The sequence below is a fragment of the Epinephelus fuscoguttatus genome, linkage group LG15 (genome assembly GCF_011397635.1).
Source record: "Epinephelus fuscoguttatus linkage group LG15, E.fuscoguttatus.final_Chr_v1".
Lineage (NCBI taxonomy): Eukaryota > Metazoa > Chordata > Actinopteri > Perciformes > Serranidae > Epinephelus > Epinephelus fuscoguttatus.
Genome location: NC_064766.1, coordinates 11,418,096 through 11,435,389, shown reverse-complemented (window position 1 = coordinate 11,435,389; position 17,294 = coordinate 11,418,096). Strand labels below are relative to the sequence as shown.

The window sequence follows — 17,294 nt, the reverse complement described above, 5'->3', positions numbered from 1 at the left end:
AAAATAAGGTTTTTCTTAAGGCAATGAGATATAAGAAGAACTGTACAGTGACAACAACGAAGTGCTGTCTATAAATCTAAGTACAAGCTCAAGCTCAAAAACCAACCTAATCACATAAACTGAAGAGGTAAGAGTCACTTGTTCCCAAAAAAAGCAATCTGACACTTAATTTAATGTCATGTCATGAACCGCCGCTGCCCCGTTAAATATTCAGTCCCCTACATAATTACTACACCGTGTTTATTATATCATGCTCTAATTATAGTAATTATCATGCACTCACAATGTGCTCGAAATGCACTGGCTGTGAGTCCTGATGACACTTCAAATAAAGCGTTCAAGGTCAACTCTGTTTGATAACTACTCTGTTGGTAGACTTTAAAAGTGGGAACGTACTCCTTGACGAAACTTCCTCTTTTCCACCGGTGATTCCACCTCTCTTTCTGTCCTCCCTGTGTCACGTTTCTACTTTCTTTGGATTTTAAATGTGTTTAATTGTCATGATAGAAGAGAAAGAATCTGCCAAAGCGGCATAGCATCAACTGAGAAATGAAACTGATATTAATTAAGGAAAAACTAATGAATATATCAGTGTTTGTTTTCTCTGGCTCAGGGGCAACAGTGACTGAGTTGTGTTAATGGATAATATTAGTTTTACCTACTCATCACTGTAATTATCTAATTAAATGTCATTATTTTCTATGCAATCATCCAATTAAAAAAAACCTGATAATTAGTGGTAATATTTTGACAGAAGTGTTTATTTTCTCTGTGTTGTGTTAAATATGGGATGGAAGGGGGGGTTGCTATGGTAATGCCTCTCCACGAAGGCAACAAGGACGGACAGAAGTGGTGGTAGGGGGATACTCACCTTTAGCCATCTTGTTGAGGACCATGTCAATCAGAATGTAGGTCCCACTTCTTCCTGCACCGTCACTGCACGTGTGGACCACAGTGCGGGACACAGATGGGGGTTGAGAGGAGAGAGGAAGACAGACAAGAATTAATTAAATGAAACAGCTTGTCAGATCATTACTTGTCATCAGTTAATGTATTTTGGTCTGACGGTACACAACACAGCTTGTCTACATTCCCCATGTCTTTCTTTTCATGATAATAAAGAATAAAAAATAATCATGGCATCAAAGCTGTATTATCATTTTTAAGATAGAGATTGCAGTGGCATGAAAACCTCTGCATTCAACATTCATTGTATGTAAATGTAAAAGTTTTTATCGCATTAAATATTTTCTTGTTGCTATCTGCACACGATGGTTAAACCTGACGCAGCTAAATTAATCTACTGTAGTTGCTTCTTACTGAGGTATGTTCTCGTCTCATGATGGACACTGCTTTATAAACTCATGAAGATGGAATTTTGCATTAAATTAAATCTAACCTTTAAGTAAAATTGTACATTAGAAATAAAATTATGTTTTTAAAAAAAGGGGCTCTGTCTTGCCTTAGTCACTGCATATAAAAAACTGTTAAGTCACTCTTGTAAAAAATTTCCATGTTTTCCAAATACTTTTTTTTTTTTTAAAACTTTATTTGATTTTCAGTGAACATTTAAGCACACACATCCCGCCCTCCACGGACACCCAAGAAGAGAATAAATAAGAGAGAGAATGAGAAAAAAAATGGATAAATAAATACATAATAATACAAAAAATATCATAATACTAACACTATTGGTGATAATAGTTAAAAAATACAAATAATAAAAAAATAAGCAAATAAAATAAAATGTAATAATAAATCATTATCAATAGTTTACCTAGTAGGAAAATATTCTGCATATACACATATAAACATGTTGGCCATTTTTAAATATTTGGTGATGCCGCAAAAAAAGAGAATTTTTTTCTTTCTTTTTTTTTTAAAGGTGATTTCTGAGAAACAAAAAACAAAAAAATGGATTGGTCAATTATTACATGTTTATTTCTGTTGCTGAGACTAATCAACCAGCAACTGTTTTCCTCCTTTCTTATTTATTGGAATCTTCATGCATTAAATTTGGTTAAAAAAAAAAAAAAAAAGATTGTTATATTGAGTTACATAATACTTGAGGTTCATCAAAGTCTTTCCAGCTTCTCAAGGAAACACTGTGAGAGCTTCACATACTGCTACAGTCTGATGTGTCCGGGCAAAAGCAGCTCACCTGCTCGGCTGCTGTTACTGTGTTTACTGTGACACCCTCAGCAAACCAAATCTACAGCTACAGTTTTTGTCTCCTGCCATGATCTTCCATCATGTCGACTTTTACAAGTTCAGTCTGGCAGCTGTGTGTTTTCATCCAGACAAGAGGCAATAAACGTTCTCTCTGTGGCTGCTGATGCAAATTCAAATAAGATTTTAAACCAGTAAAACTGATTAAATCTGAAGTGTTAACAAGCATTTAGAGAACCGTGGCAGCAACGCCGGCAAGTCGGCTTGTCCCACTGCTGCTGAAAAATCACACAGTAAAGGTGCGGCACATAACACCCACAGATTCACTGTAACAATACGACTTCTTTCATATCCTCCACCATACTCATGTTATTGAGTTCTTTTTTTCCAGAGCGGAGACAGGCGTAACCTGACTTCAATGTTAAGCAGGTGAGCAGCAGTCTGAGAGATTTAATATGTCGAGGTTTATGAGTCTTCTAATGCTATTTCAAGGGGATAAACAACTTCAAAGGCGTACAATTATGGAACAGGAGGCTGGAATGGGTTTTATTTTGGTCAGGAAATAACGTCAAAAATTAAATCTGTTTAGCAACAACAGCAATGTTACATTTTTTTGTTTAATACAGATAAATGCATGTTCTCCAAAAAAAGGAAAAGAAAAAAAAATGAATGTGGTGCATTAAACAGAATTAGACTCTGTAGTATATGTGGAAGGAATATTTTGTATCCTAGATTTATTTCAAGTGTTGAAAATTGATGTCTGCACCCGTACCAGTCTATTTCATGGGCTGGTGTGTAATCCAGCAAACTCAAGTGTGTGTGTGTCTGTGTGTGTGCATGTGTGTGTATTCTTGCAGAGAAAAACCAAGACCCTAGTGGAAATGAAATATTCAGAAAGTACGGACACATGCCAGCTACCACTTACACACACGCGCACGCACACACAGCTGTTTATTCCAACACACCCAGTGGCAGTAATTGAGCAGTACCACCACAGTATCAGAGTGTGTGAGTGTGTGTGCACGTTCTACGCAGATACTACTATCTCTCTGATCTCAGGTAGTTTGTGTGTGTCCATCTCTCTGTGTGTGTTTGTGTGTGTGTTGTACAGGTTATTACGCCGTGATTAGATCTGTCGTATCGCTGCACCTCGCCAAGATCATTACAAGGCGATCAAAGATATGTGATGTGTGTGCGTGTGTGTGTGTGTGTGTGTGTGTGTCAGCAGAAGCCTGAGGGCTGTGAGTAAACATGTCAAGATGTCTGCTGCCTTCTCTCACTCCTATTTAAAATGAGAGACAGAGTGGGACAGACGAGCAGAGAGAGGGAAAGAAAAAAGAAGACAAGATTGAGAGCAATAGAAGAAAGAAAAAAAGCTTTGAAATGACAAAAATTGTAAAAAAAAAAAAAGAGAGAGAGAGAGAGAGAAAGCTAGAGAGAAAGAAAGAAGAGAGACAGAGAAATTCTATGAATGCTGTGATTATAGAATTTGGGCATCTGCACTCTTCTGTTCGCTCACTTCTCATCCTGATTGCTTCACTCTGCTCTCTGTATACATTAGGGTGATAAATGGCCACGCACAGTTGGCTTTGACAAACTCGTTTGAAAGATCTCAGTGAAAGTCTGCAGGATGAATGGGACAGTTTCTCCATCCTTTCAGTACTACAGCTTTACACGATTGGCTGGCTGGGTTTAGGGATGAGCTTTGATTGGTGCAAATCAGAGGTTACATGACAATATCATTCCCTCCTCTCAAGGCCTGGTATGTGATATTAAAAAAGCCACTAGGTATGACACAAAAAATGTTGCAAAGATCTTAATAAGCATCTAAACACAACAAAATCCTGAACTTCTCTGAAAATTGTGAAAAGTGAAAAAATTACTGAAAAACTTTCAAAAGCCACCAAACATTCATACTGGCAATCAACTGTCTGGGTGTGCAGGGCCTTTTGGAGCATGATCCAGCATCAGATTATTAAACAGTACGTGCTAAGCATTGGCACACATTACAATGACTGTGGTGCCAATCAGTTCATCACATATTGGGTAAAGTGACCTACGGACTAAACAACACCATAAAGGTAAAGCAGTCATATTAGCTGAAAACAGTTACCAGCATGGCTGTCACCTTCTGGTAGGTTGGTTGATTGGTTGGTCAATATGCTCCAACCAAATTCTCACTGGTTGAACAGTTGCTGTTACTTTAATAAGGCCGTGTGTCCACCAAAGCATTTCATTTCCTAGCTGAAAATGTTGCTGATGTTCAGCACGTATATTTGTCCTCTGTGACGGTTGGTCTTTGTGGTATTTGTCCCACCCCTTCAACACTGTGACTAAATGACTGGTGACGATGACAGGTGGCAGCATTTTATTCAAAGTTTGCGTAACTTTAAGTCTTGATAAAATGTAAATGGGTTAGTTATAAAAAAAATTACCCCCCTGTCCAGTTGTCATGAATGTTGAAATTAGCTATAGAAACCAAAAACAAACATGTTTTTTGTAAACATGTTTGTTTTAGCTGTAATGTTGGATATATGAACATGTGGATCTACGGGGTTTTGGAGCCAGCCTCAAGTGGCCATTCAGTGAACTGCAGTTTTTGGCACTTCATATACATTAAGTGTGTGCATGATGACTCTATTCAAGCAACCTCTAAACCAGGTAACAAACTGTCAACTGGAAGTTTCACTATGTTTCTAAACACAACTTTTACTTGGAAGGTAACTGAGAAACTTGAGGATGATCTGTGGCTGATGCTCCATAAAGACAGGTTTCATACTCTGGTGCAGCCTGACAATTTAGCCAAGAAATGTACAGTTTCATCGTCCTCGAAGAGCAATTCCACCATATTAAATAATATATCACTTAGCGGAGGAGTGAGCAGACAGACATAACGGCTATCTGTTATGGAAGTTATTTTTTTCCTCTCTAATCCAATCATTGCAGGATGTTTCCACACAAAAAAAACCATGGCAGATTTTTCTGTTAAATACAGATTTAATTATGTCTCACTGGTCTGGAGTTATTTCCTGAGGTGGTGGGGGTGTGCAGATGTGATAACACACACACACACACACACACACACACACACACACACACACACACACACACACACACACACACACACACACAATAGCTGCAACCCTGCCTACTTCTATTTACCCCTCTCTTGCTCTCACCCACTGGCTCCAAACGACACTCTGCAAACTTTGAAGTGCCTCCAATTAAAAGTTACCGTCCTCGGTGGACAGTTTGTCAAATTAAATCACAACTTTTTGGCTAATTCTCGTGTAAAATGTTTGTCGCTCGCCACACGCTGACAAGTGACATGAGAGCTTGTGAGAATTTAAATGTAGCTCAGACTGGATGACAGAAACCACAAGGGCATGCAAGTTCAGCTTCAAATCATCTAAGCAAGTCATTTATCAGTAAAGGGGCTGTTTATCTGCTTGTTGTCAAAAACTGACATCTTACTCAAGACAAACCAAATTGTATAACCCTTAATATATGCTAGGACCATTTCAAGACATAAAAAAGAAATACAGACTGCTGTAGTTGTTATGATACTTGCCTGCAGTGGACTATGATAGGACACGAGCGTCCCCGGTAGCACTTGTTAACTTTTCTGTAAAAAACACAGAACAGAAAAACAAACTTAGTGTTAACATCACAGGTACAGAAACACACAGTAGTACATCATGTGTCTGGACTGTGTGTCTGTCATGTCTGTCATGTGTCTGAAAATAACAGTCACAAAGAACAGCATGCAGAGCACAGTGACATCTAACTTTTATTGGATGAAAATAGACAGAAATGTTCCTCAAGACTGTTAGAATTTTCATTAAGTTGGTTGTACAACTTTGAGATCAACAACTTATGGTTAACATTTTGTAAGCATAGAGCTCACTATGTGCCCCATACCACTTACCAGACCTATACATTTTTCATCCAAAGTGTCTTGTAGTAAAACTGATTCTCAGCACCACTTCCAAAATTACCAAACCACCAACCAAAGATTAGAAAAACTTTGATGGATTCAGCCCTGAATATGACTCAGCAGAAACACTCTTGATACTTCGTTTCATCCCACGTAAGTACCAGAGTTTACCCCCAGAGAGTGTCATTAATGAGTGTATTTCAACATTTAAGAGACTCGAGTTATTTCAGCGTCTCAGACAATCAAGGGCAGAGTCAAAGATGTAGAACCTAGAAATTTAAAAGAATTAGTTTCAAATTTTTTGACTGTTATTCTTGTTTGTATTAGGTTTTTGTTCATCACCCTCAATAAAAACATGACAATAGCACAGGACTTTTACTCTGACAAAATTAAAAGACTTATACTTCACAAATCGATGCAGAGAATGCACAAACAGGTGCATACAATAGTCAGAATGCAGGAAATTAAGTGTTTGATACTCAAACCAACCCAAACCCCATAAGTGTTCCCTAATGTTGAAATGGAACCTTGTTACAACCAAACTTGAAAGTAGACTCAACAAGATGGTGAGTAGGCCTTGAAATATTATGTTGTCCTCAGAAATGTCTAGATTAGGACAATGCACACTTGCGTAACTACACAACACAGTGTACAAAATGTTAAAGATGTGCCGTGTATCATGATTGGACACAAACATACAGTTGCAAAATAATAAAATACATAGTGAAATCTATCAAAACAATGATACTGTTGGTGCCAATGCGTCTCCAAACCAAGACCACGTTTCCCACGTTTAACAGTCAAATGTTTCTTCTTTGGTTTTATTATTAAGACTAAACATGTTAAAAGTGATCATATTTTTCCTTCCAACATCAACAACTACCTAAAACTGTGGAAGATTGAGCTTCACGTCCTCTAAAGGAAGAGCGCCTTCTTCCTGTTTGGCACTGTAAAGCGACAGCAGAATCAGTCCCAGCAGCTCACAATGTTTTATTATAATACAAAAAGTAGCAATTTTTACTATACTTTTCCTGCGCTGATGGAAGCAACTTGCTTCCAAGCAGCATCCTGAAATGAAGAAAACAGACCTTCTTTCACACGATGTTGAAAGTCACATCAAAGCAAGTGTTGAAAATGGTGCATCCCTTTTTTATAAATTGTGGTAAAAACTTCACACCTTGTTCATCAAAATGCACAGCAGCCAGTGCATCTACACAAAACCCAGCTTCTATCTGAGCAAGAAGCAGAGAGCCGTGAGTTTGATCCCAGCTGGAAATCATCTCTGATTCTATTTCATGGTGATAACTCGAACAATATTCAGCAGGAACATATTATGTAAAGGCACAGTGTGTGTGTGTGTGTGTGTGTGTGTGTGAGATCCATAATGCATCACTCAGTCAAGGAAAGAAACCTCAGACCTGCTTCACTTTTTTTTCTTCCTACAACTGGAAGTTTCCACGGTCGTTTATGTTTGGAGTGAATTTGGTGACCTTTGTTTGCTCCTTGAAATCTTTTCCACATTTCAAATTTCAACAAAAAAAAAATCCCCAGACCTTAATTTATTAAAACACTTTTTCACCACTGCTAAGATTGTTTTAGATCTTTTTTTTTTCTTTCTTTTTTCTTTTTTTTTTTTAACTGAGATTTGGTGGAAAGTAAAGCCAAACACAGGGGTGAAAATTACATCATCCATAGATGACATGATGGCAACTGCTATCTCCATGACAACTGAGGTGTGGTTGAAAGGTCTAGAAAAAGCTAGTAACTGGACCTTGATTTATGTAGGATTTAAATAAATACTTAATGGTAATTCCAACATCTTTTAATGGATTTATTAACACACATTTTTTCTAATGGTCTAGTGCACTTAAATCATAATATATCCAGACTCACATGAACACGAAAAAGCGTTAAACATTTTCTATCACAATCACAAATCCAGAAGCTGTGGCAGAGGAGTGGACCCAGGGAGAGGAACACCAAGTATTCAGTAAATGTCAGGGTGTCCTGCAAATGTGCTTTTCATTCAACTAGTTCTGATGTATAAAACACACAAAACAGAACAACGTAATTGCCAGTCATTGGCCCTGAAAACTGTCAATCAGTGGCCCTAACCCAGATAAAAACAGTTTTTGTAATTTATTACACTTATACTGCAATACCCAAAGCCCGACTAATTGTTAGGTTTTCAGGAAATTCTAGGACAAACAATAGCTGTGCTAAATTGGTGTATTTTTGACGGTGGGTTTTGAAAGGGTTTCCTGAGGCCAAGTGACGAGCACACAAGCGGGAAAATCCCAAAAATGGAAGAAAGGAAGTCTTTCCACCTCAAAACCCCACCCATGTTCATCCTCCACCGAACCAAAATTGAAAAGTCAGAGCTCGCTGCAGACAATTAAAAGTGATGTTACCATGGAAACAGCCGGCAGAGAATCACCAACAGGCGGGGGTGAATAGAGGGGTGCGGGATTCAAAGGAAACGCCCCGTAAGGGAGATTCAAGCTTGACGGAAAGAGAGAAAGAGAGAGAGAGAGAGAGAGAGAGAGAGAGAGACAGATCAAGAGTTAGACAGAGAGAGACAAAAGAGAGAACCTGATGATGATGAGGAGGGAGATGGATGGTGAGAATAAGAACAAGACATACAGAGAGGGAAAAACAAACTGATGGAGTCAGACCGTATCCACACCAAGCTACAGATGAAAAGGGTCCACGCTAATATTTTCAGGTTGGTTTCGACCTCGATCTTCACTGAAAAGCTTAAACCTGGGAACCTTTTCACTGAATTTGCAACATGTAAGCCACAATATGCACCATGAGATTTATTTCTCTGCCATTAATTTGGATGTGTTACGCTCATCAGCAACAAACAACCATACATCAACAGGTGCAGCCCAGTCACCAGAAGAAAATGTTGACATCACATGTTTCTGCAATCCATGAATAGGTTACTTTAGCATTCACATGTATCATATAAATGCTTCCAAAGTGACGTAGTATATAAGCCAACTTTGTCATTGGGAGGTGGAGGGGATAACGGCCAATTTCCACCAGATGCATGTTGGTTGCGTCTGCGCTCCGGCACGGCAGCGGAGTCAATAGGATTCCATTCTAGTCAATGTGTGTGTTTCCACCAGCTGCGGCTGTGCTGCGTTCCGGCTCCGTCTCAGCTCTGGCACTCCGGAGCCCTCTGCAACAGATACACAGGACTTCTGTTTTTGCCGGATGCCGGAGCTCAACGCAGCAATTCAGCACAGAGCAGATCGTGCAGGGCAGGAAGTCGTGCACAGAAACACAATAAAACAGCTGGTTAATTTTCAAAATAAAATACACAGTGCTCACAGCGGATCATATTTCCCTGCACTACACCTTAAAAACTACATAATGGGCAGAGGCAGGCCTGAAGTCAACAGGTCAGAGGTTTTCAGACATCATTTCACCCCGTGAACACCATGGACGTGGAGATATTGATCATGGCAGTGCACCGAGATGTCTTCCGGCGGAGCTGCACCGCACATGGGTACTGACGGACGGCGGAGCACGCAGCGGATAACCAGCGCTGCCGTTCCACAACGGACACACATCCAGTGGAAATCCGACGTAAGGAATGGCTCGTCACCTAGATGAGATACACCAAGCGTGCCAAGCTGCAGATCCCTGCGGACCTCTGTTCGAGACCACTGAACAACAAAACCAGTTGCGATTTAGCGAGTCATTGTTGTGCTTCCAGCAGCTTTTTAGGCTCCAAACAGGGTTTTTTGGCACAAAGTGGCACAAAAAACGGTGGTTTTTACCAAGACATGGCTGCTTTTTCTGCTGGGATTGTGCCCCCCCCCCCCCAAAAAAACCATGTATTTTAAGCCAAAACATGATCTTTTCCTAACCATTACCAAGTGTTTTTGTGCCTACACATAAGCACACGTAGCGTTCTGCTACATAATAATGAGCAAATGTAATGTATCCTGGTGATTGGGCTGACAGGTGAGAAGCCTTTAGGTCTGGACGACTTACGAATGACAGTTATTTATAAAACCTTAACTATCTGCATTTGAGGAATACTCACAAATGACTTTGTGAAACAGGTCCCCGATCTCCATTATCACCTCCTCTGGTTTAAACACCCAGGCTCAGTTACATTTAATTCTGTTTCTGTCGTCAAACAACTACACAAGCAAAAAAGAACCTCTTGATCAAGGGTCGTAAATGCTACCTGTTTACCTTGCAAACAGTGCAGCACTCACTGGAATCAGGGAATCAAGTAATTTGATGCTCATATCACACAACAAACTCATCATATAGACACAAGATGTAGTCTGCAGTGGTATCATCTATTTTTCACATTCATTCCAACTCTCAGATTTGTCCAGTCTGGAAACCAAGGACAAAACTGAGAGGACAAACGTGCTTTTTCTTAGTGTGGATGTATCCTCAGAGCAGCCTTCAGAAATCATCAAGAGAGACAGACAGAGGGACAGACAGAAGGACATCATACAGGGTGGGAGAGAGAAAGATAAAAGTGACTGAGAGAGGAAGGGAGTCATGGCGAGAGAAGGGGGTGGAGGTGGGAGGAGATCGGAGGCAGTCAAGCAAACCATGAGCAAGCAAAAAGGCGAGAGGTCATCTCAGGTCACCGGGCACAGCGAGGAGAGAGAAAGAGGAGAGTGATTGGGGGGGGGGGGAAGAGGAGTAAAAGGGTAGGAAGGGGGGGTCCATGAGGCCCCTTGGTTGCAGAGTCACAGTCTCCAATGATCACTTTTGTGACTATGCAACTGGGCTTATATTACTAGCTGCAACATCACAAAAATGACACTGGCAACCGCTAGTTAGCTGGTAAAACAGGAGGAAAAGGACAGAGAGGATTTATGAGCAATGCTTCGGCTCAGTCAGTTGTGAGTGAGGTTAAAAAAAAAAACAAAAACATGCCACGACAGGAGCATAAAGAAGGAGAGATCGGCCGACATCCTCAAACCATCGAGGTGGAAAAAAAGGAAGCACCAAAAAAAAAAAAAAAAAAAAGAGAGGGGAGGTTGTTATTGTACCATATCCACGGTAATAAAAGTGAAAAATATCTCCCTGTGCGCTTTCTTCATTGTGTTCTGACCCCGCCGCCCTGTGAGTAAAAGCAATATTTCCTAACTGATGGTGGGTGGTGACGCCTACCAGACCCTTTTATAATAGCTGTGACCACAAGCACTCACTCTTGATATCTCACCTAATTGATGTGCGCCAGCAGCACGGCAACACCGGGCCTATATATAAAACCGAGTTGGGGTCTATCGCTCGAGAAAATCCACAGTGAATCAGAGAAAAGGGGCCGGGGCGGCTCCCACCTAATAGGCAATACAGTATATCAGTTTAAAAGAGGTCGAAGGAGGGGAGGTGGCTATAAAGGCGCCGGAGATAAAGGATCACTCCGGCAGAGTTCCCTCAATGCATCCTGAATTACACTGTTATCGACTGGAAAATGCCCAGGATGTTTGAGGATATATAGATATTTCTCTGCCCACATCTCAGGGTCACGAGTTAAAACTCCTGGAGAAGTGAAAGGTTTGAAGTTATTACGCTGTGAGCGAGACACAAAGGCCACTCAAAGCCTTTGTGGTTTAGGGGGGGAAGGAAACAATTCCAGGACCTTCTTTTTGACCCTTCTTTACTTTCTTTTTGTTCCAAAAAACCCCCCAGAAATGTCCAAAATAACTGTGTCATCACTTATAGACTCTACCATGCGGCCTTGCCAGTCTTTCAACTGAAAGGCATGAAAAGATGTTGACTGGGGTGTATTTCAGGACTTCAGTGTTGGAGCTTACACTTGTGGTACCACTCTCCTGTCTCGTATTCTTCTATTTCAGCTTTTGACTTCTTGCTACTTCCAGATTGACCTTCAACAACCTTCAGAGAAACTTGCATTGACTTCTTGCAAAATGAGGAGTGAATACATAGAAGAAACTCAAGGAACCACAAGACATATACAAAGGCTGCCAAACCCACAAGAATCACAGTTGGGTTAATGAACATGACACCTGTCATCACAGGAGATACAATACAGATAGGAGATCAGTGAGAAGTGAAAAACGTGCAGAACATTTTCTCATTTTGGTCAAGAAAGCTACTGAGCAGCTACTATCACATGGTTCATATGTCCTTCTTATGTCTATCCACCAGTGGACTTCCTTACAAATAAAAGCTGGTTTTGTTCAACCAAAGCAAAGACAAAGTGAGGTAAGGGACTCTTTCGAGAAAAAGACTGAAATGATTTTTTTTGAAAACATCACACAGAGTGCTCCTTGTGCTTTGAAAATCAGTCTTGTTATCAGTGTATTTTTTCTCCAAAGACCTCATTCAAAAGGACTGACAAAAGTTTCCTAAAGCCTTCTCAAACCTTAATGCTTTCACCATCAACATTAAAAGCAGGCTTTATGTACTTCAGTTGAATAGAAGTTCCAAGAAACTCTTTAAGTAAAATCCTAAGAAGTCTTTATCATTTGGCCAGCACAGGAAAATATGCTTCAAACCACTCTGAGTAGCACCTAACCAATCAAGCACACTTGCCCACAATGTAGAGGCCTTAATAAATAGCCAGTGATGGTGCCTCTGGCTTTCTTTGTGTATTGCATGTGTTCAGACCAAAATCGAAGCGAATGTTTTGTGCAGCATGATTACATACAAAGTCAATGCAGAGAGATGACCAGACGCAAAGTTGCGCCGGGCCAGGCAAAAATCCGCATCTGTGTCCCCAAGTGTCAAGCAAAAATAAAATTTGTTTGAATTTATGTATTGAAATTAGGCAACACGGTGGTGCAGTCGTTATCACTGTCACCTCACAGCAAGACGATTCTGAGTTTGAACCTGCTGGCTGAATGGGGCCCTTCTGTATGGACTTTGCATGTTCTCACTGTGTCAGCATGGATTTACTTCAAGTTTTCTGGATTCCTCCCACAGTCCAAAGACATGCAGGTTAGGTTAACTGGTGACTTTCATTTGTCCGTAGGTGTGACTGTAAGTGTGAATAGTTGTCTGACTCTATGTGTCAGTGTTCCCCGCCTCCCGCCCAATGACAGCTGAGAAAGGCTCCAGCTCCCAGGCGACCCTGAATAGGATAAGCGGTTACAGATAATGAATGAATAATGAATGTGTCGCCAAAGCCTATCAGCGTTGAGACATCACAGAGAATCAGAAATGGAGGACCAACTTAATTGTCGCTGTCTGTGGACACCCAGAGCTCTACAGCTCAATGACAGCACCATACAGAAACAGAACAAAAAAAGAAGAGGGATTAGAGAAAAGTCAGCGAAGCCGTAGGACTATATGGTAAGTTCTGAAAATATGTATTGTTACTTGTGTGAGCTATTTGTTGAGATGCCTCATGGCAAAAGGCTCTGAGTTATTTAAATTGGGCTTTTATTGTGAAAGGTAAAAAACAGAAGGAGTGAAATGGTAAAGGGCCTCTGTAAAACATTTGCAAATAGTAAAGAGGGTTACTGTCTTGGTTTATGCTGGTTCAGAACACAGAGGCATTTTGCTAAGAGGCAACTCAACAAAAGAGCTTACACTTGATTATTGTACTTTACTATGAAACAAGTTAGCACTTACAATTGTGTTGGTTGCCTTCCCCAGTTACTTAGCAAAACTGCAAAAATTTGCTTTGCATTTGGTGTGAACACACCTCAAGAACATAAGTGGCAGTATTTGCAGTGGGAAGCCAGTGAGGGATCATAGTCTTGCTGCACTAGCAAGTCCTACTGGTTGGTTTCCTGGTGCATGCCAACAGATGAGTTGAGATACCAGTGACAATAACACAAGGCCAATGGACGAAAAAAGGAGGAAAATCTTCCCTCTAAAACAGCTCAGTGATCTCAAGAAGTAACTGTGTGAAAAAAAAAAAAGTCTGAGTTTAGCTTGAAATTTTTTTACGTTTTTTTCTTTTGAAGGAGTTCCCTACCTGCGGAAGTCGAGGAGCGTCCGGCTGGTCTCCGGGACGGTCTGGTTGAGCCAGGTCAGGAAGTGGAACTGAGTGACGGTTCGTGTCTCGTTGGTCTGCATGTTCTTTAGGTAGAAGCTACGAACCAGGAAATCGTCGCACCAGATGTGTTCGGATACCAAGTTCACCTGCACGGGAACACAAATGTACAATGAATACACATGTATACGGCACCAACAAGACTCAGTAAAGTCATGAAATCAATGACAGCAAACACTGTCCATCGAGTTTTATTTGCCATCATGTTTATGCCTTAAATCGACTGACTCTTAAATCAACTTATCGTCATGAAGTCAAGTTTGCATAATAATCATTCTTCAAAGATGGTGAAAAACATTGCCTGCAATATGTGACTGGAATCCACCAATTAACACATGTATGAGTCATGAGATTAATCCAATTAGAATCCCTGAAATGCCATGTAATTTAAAATGTGCCATAGCATCAATGGCCAATGACATAAAGTTGCAGTTTACCCTTCAGACAGTCGGTTCTGCTCATGCTGAGTCATTTTACCTCGTAGATGTGATACAGGTTGGATCCCTCGTCGGGCCAGTAGTGGTAGCACTGCTTCACCCCGCTCTCGACGAGAGGTGTCAGCATAACAATGACCACACAGCCGTTCTCCCATACCATCTGCAAACAAAACACACACTCAGTAAGACTCAGCACAGAGTCAGAAGCAAACATCGCCATATTGAACTGCCTTTCACTCTTTGAAGGCCTCTTCCTTTTGAAGCCTGGTTGGTATGTATCAGTAGAGAGAGTGAACAAGCCTGCTTATTAATTAAATAATATTATGTTTTATTTCAGCATTCACAAACTGCATAACAGTGCTTTTTCATTGACTCTGCTCAGCTCAATGCTTGTCATCTCACTACTATCTATGATAGAGTAACCTACACTCATACATTTTTAAAAGACTTGCAGACAGTTTCTCAAAAGTACAGATGATCTATTTTTTTCAACCAGGGACTTCTGTTACCTAATGTTCATTAAAAAGTCCCAAAGTTTGTTTAAATGTCAAAGCCATTTCCTAAGAGTCACGTTCGTGAAGCCAGGGAGAGCTCGATTTTGGAACAAGATCTCATACGAAGCTGTCAACACTCCACGAAATCTGCTAACAGGAACACTGACATGTGTCCTCACTCACCCACTCGCTTTGATACTGGTCCATAATCAGTTTAAAGTTTGTGCTATCTATCAGTTTGGAAGGGTAGATGTGTCTGTTTTGGGGGTGGGGTGAAAATGAAATCTTAATTTAAAACCAAACACTTCAAGATCTGTTTACTGCGTCTCAAACTTTGGTAAGAAACTACGAGCAAGTCAAGCGTTGTGGCACCAAAAGTAATTGCTGTTGGGGCTGTTCCCTCCCCCAGCTGGGTCGTTCCACAGTGAGACTCGGCACGCGGTCGTATTTTTCCTGCTGGCAGTCATATTCTCACAGCCGGAGGGTGGGCTGGCTCTGGAGATCCATTCGACTCTGATCAGAGGTAACAGTCAGCCGTTAATGGAAGCCATAAAACAATACCGCTCCCACATCATCGCGCTAGATAATCAAGATGGCCACACCTGCCGTTCGGTCAGCAGTGCTGCCACACCTTGCCGGAGATTTACCCGACGTTAATTGCGGCGGGTTTTGAATTACTGCACCTCTACACACACTCTGCTCAGCCCCCACTGCTTCTCTGATTGGTCTCATGGATCTAAAGATGTGACGGTGCACTTTTTTGAGAAATGGTGTTAATTCGCTTTAGCTGACAGGGTGAGAACTCGCCGGTGCTGGGACGACAAGTTCCCTCTCTTAAAACTTGCGGTTTGTTAAAATGCAAATTTAATTTAAACTGTTATTTATCCTGGAAAAAGTTAACTGCACACCATGCTCTTTTCTAAGATTTGCAGTGCTTTAACATCACATAGGTCCATGTATTAACATCTGTAAGTTAGACACTGTGGAATATGTCCCTTCAGTAGCTTGCTCGAGGGCACCTCAGCACAATTCACATAACACACATAACAACATGTTGTTATGTGATGTATGTGGTCTAATAACCTTGGCAGCTACTGATTCAGGAGCCTGATAAGACACAGTAATGCTGGTTACGTTAACTGGGCCACAACACAACAGCACAGAGAGGATACTTAATGGACCTGAGAGAATATATGCAGCAGGTCTCGTCTGAGAATTTTAGACAAAATCTTTAAATTGTCTTTTCAGCTGTGGGCTAAGACCTGCTTACTGGATACTGACTTTTAGAGACACACATTTACAAAGCTGTCTCTACATTAGAGGTAAGTATTATTCTTTTTGAAAGACTTCAAGGGCACTGAAAAGGCCTGCTGAGTGATTTCAGGTCAGCTAAACTTTAGACCCTGTACACCTGACATATGTTTAGAGATACATTTCATTTATTAGTTTCCTATACATCTGTCATGTCAAAAAATAATTACATAAATAAAAGTATTTCTAAAAATATGAACCTGAGATGAAGTAGAGAAACGCAGCAAGGAGTTTCAGAAGAGAGGAAATGGTCGCAGTGAAAAGTAGTGGAGATAAAGAGGAAGAGAAAGAGCCCGGAGGTCAGTGGACAAAAGGTGGCGGGAGAGAAAAGGAGCAGGTCTTTCTTTTCAAACTGAGGGAGGGGGAAGAGAAGGAGAGGGGGGGGAAAGGTTGGAGTAGGGCAAGAAGAAAAAGAGTCTACAACACACACATACACACAGCGACCAACCTCTTTCTGAAAGAGGGGTGATGTCCAACACTGGGAAGGGATTAGTGGGGAGAGGGGGAGGGAAATGGTGGTGTAATCGGGTTAAAGTTCATTCTCTCATCCCCCTGAGGAACTTCCACACCCCACCACCACCATCACCACCCCTCCTCCACATTCCACCAACAACCCACGTTTCTGTCCAACTCAATTAAGTCCCAAATTTAACTTCTGTCCTCACGGCAATTAAAGCAGTTTATGTATTTGTTTTCTCTTGAGGAAGTGATGAAGTACTAGCATAAATGAACCATAAAGTTTTACTATTGCTGAGTGTTATTCACACACCTTATCGCACCTTCCACGCATCTTGGATCTTTTGAAACTTATACTTGAAGGAAAATTGGGCATTATTTAATTTTATTAAACCTTTATTTATACAGAACAGGTTGGCTGAGCATAAAAAACTCTGTAACAGTTCAAAGGAAGAACAGAAAATCATTTTGCAGTG

The 17,294-nt window shown here is 40.8% G+C and overlaps 1 protein-coding gene across 1 annotated transcript in view; it reads right to left on the bottom strand.

Moving 5' to 3' along the window:
* Window positions 1-17,294, bottom strand: part of LOC125902109 (receptor-type tyrosine-protein phosphatase N2-like) — a 294,836-nt gene that overhangs the window by 15,950 nt on the left and 261,592 nt on the right. Inside the window, exons 18-21 of the mRNA XM_049598248.1 lie at window positions 14,598-14,717; window positions 14,043-14,209; window positions 5,741-5,794; window positions 872-936 (exon numbers count right to left, since the gene is read on the bottom strand). Coding sequence (XP_049454205.1) covers window positions 872-936; window positions 5,741-5,794; window positions 14,043-14,209; window positions 14,598-14,717 — 406 coding nt within the window. The remainder of the gene's footprint in view (window positions 1-871; window positions 937-5,740; window positions 5,795-14,042; window positions 14,210-14,597; window positions 14,718-17,294) is intronic.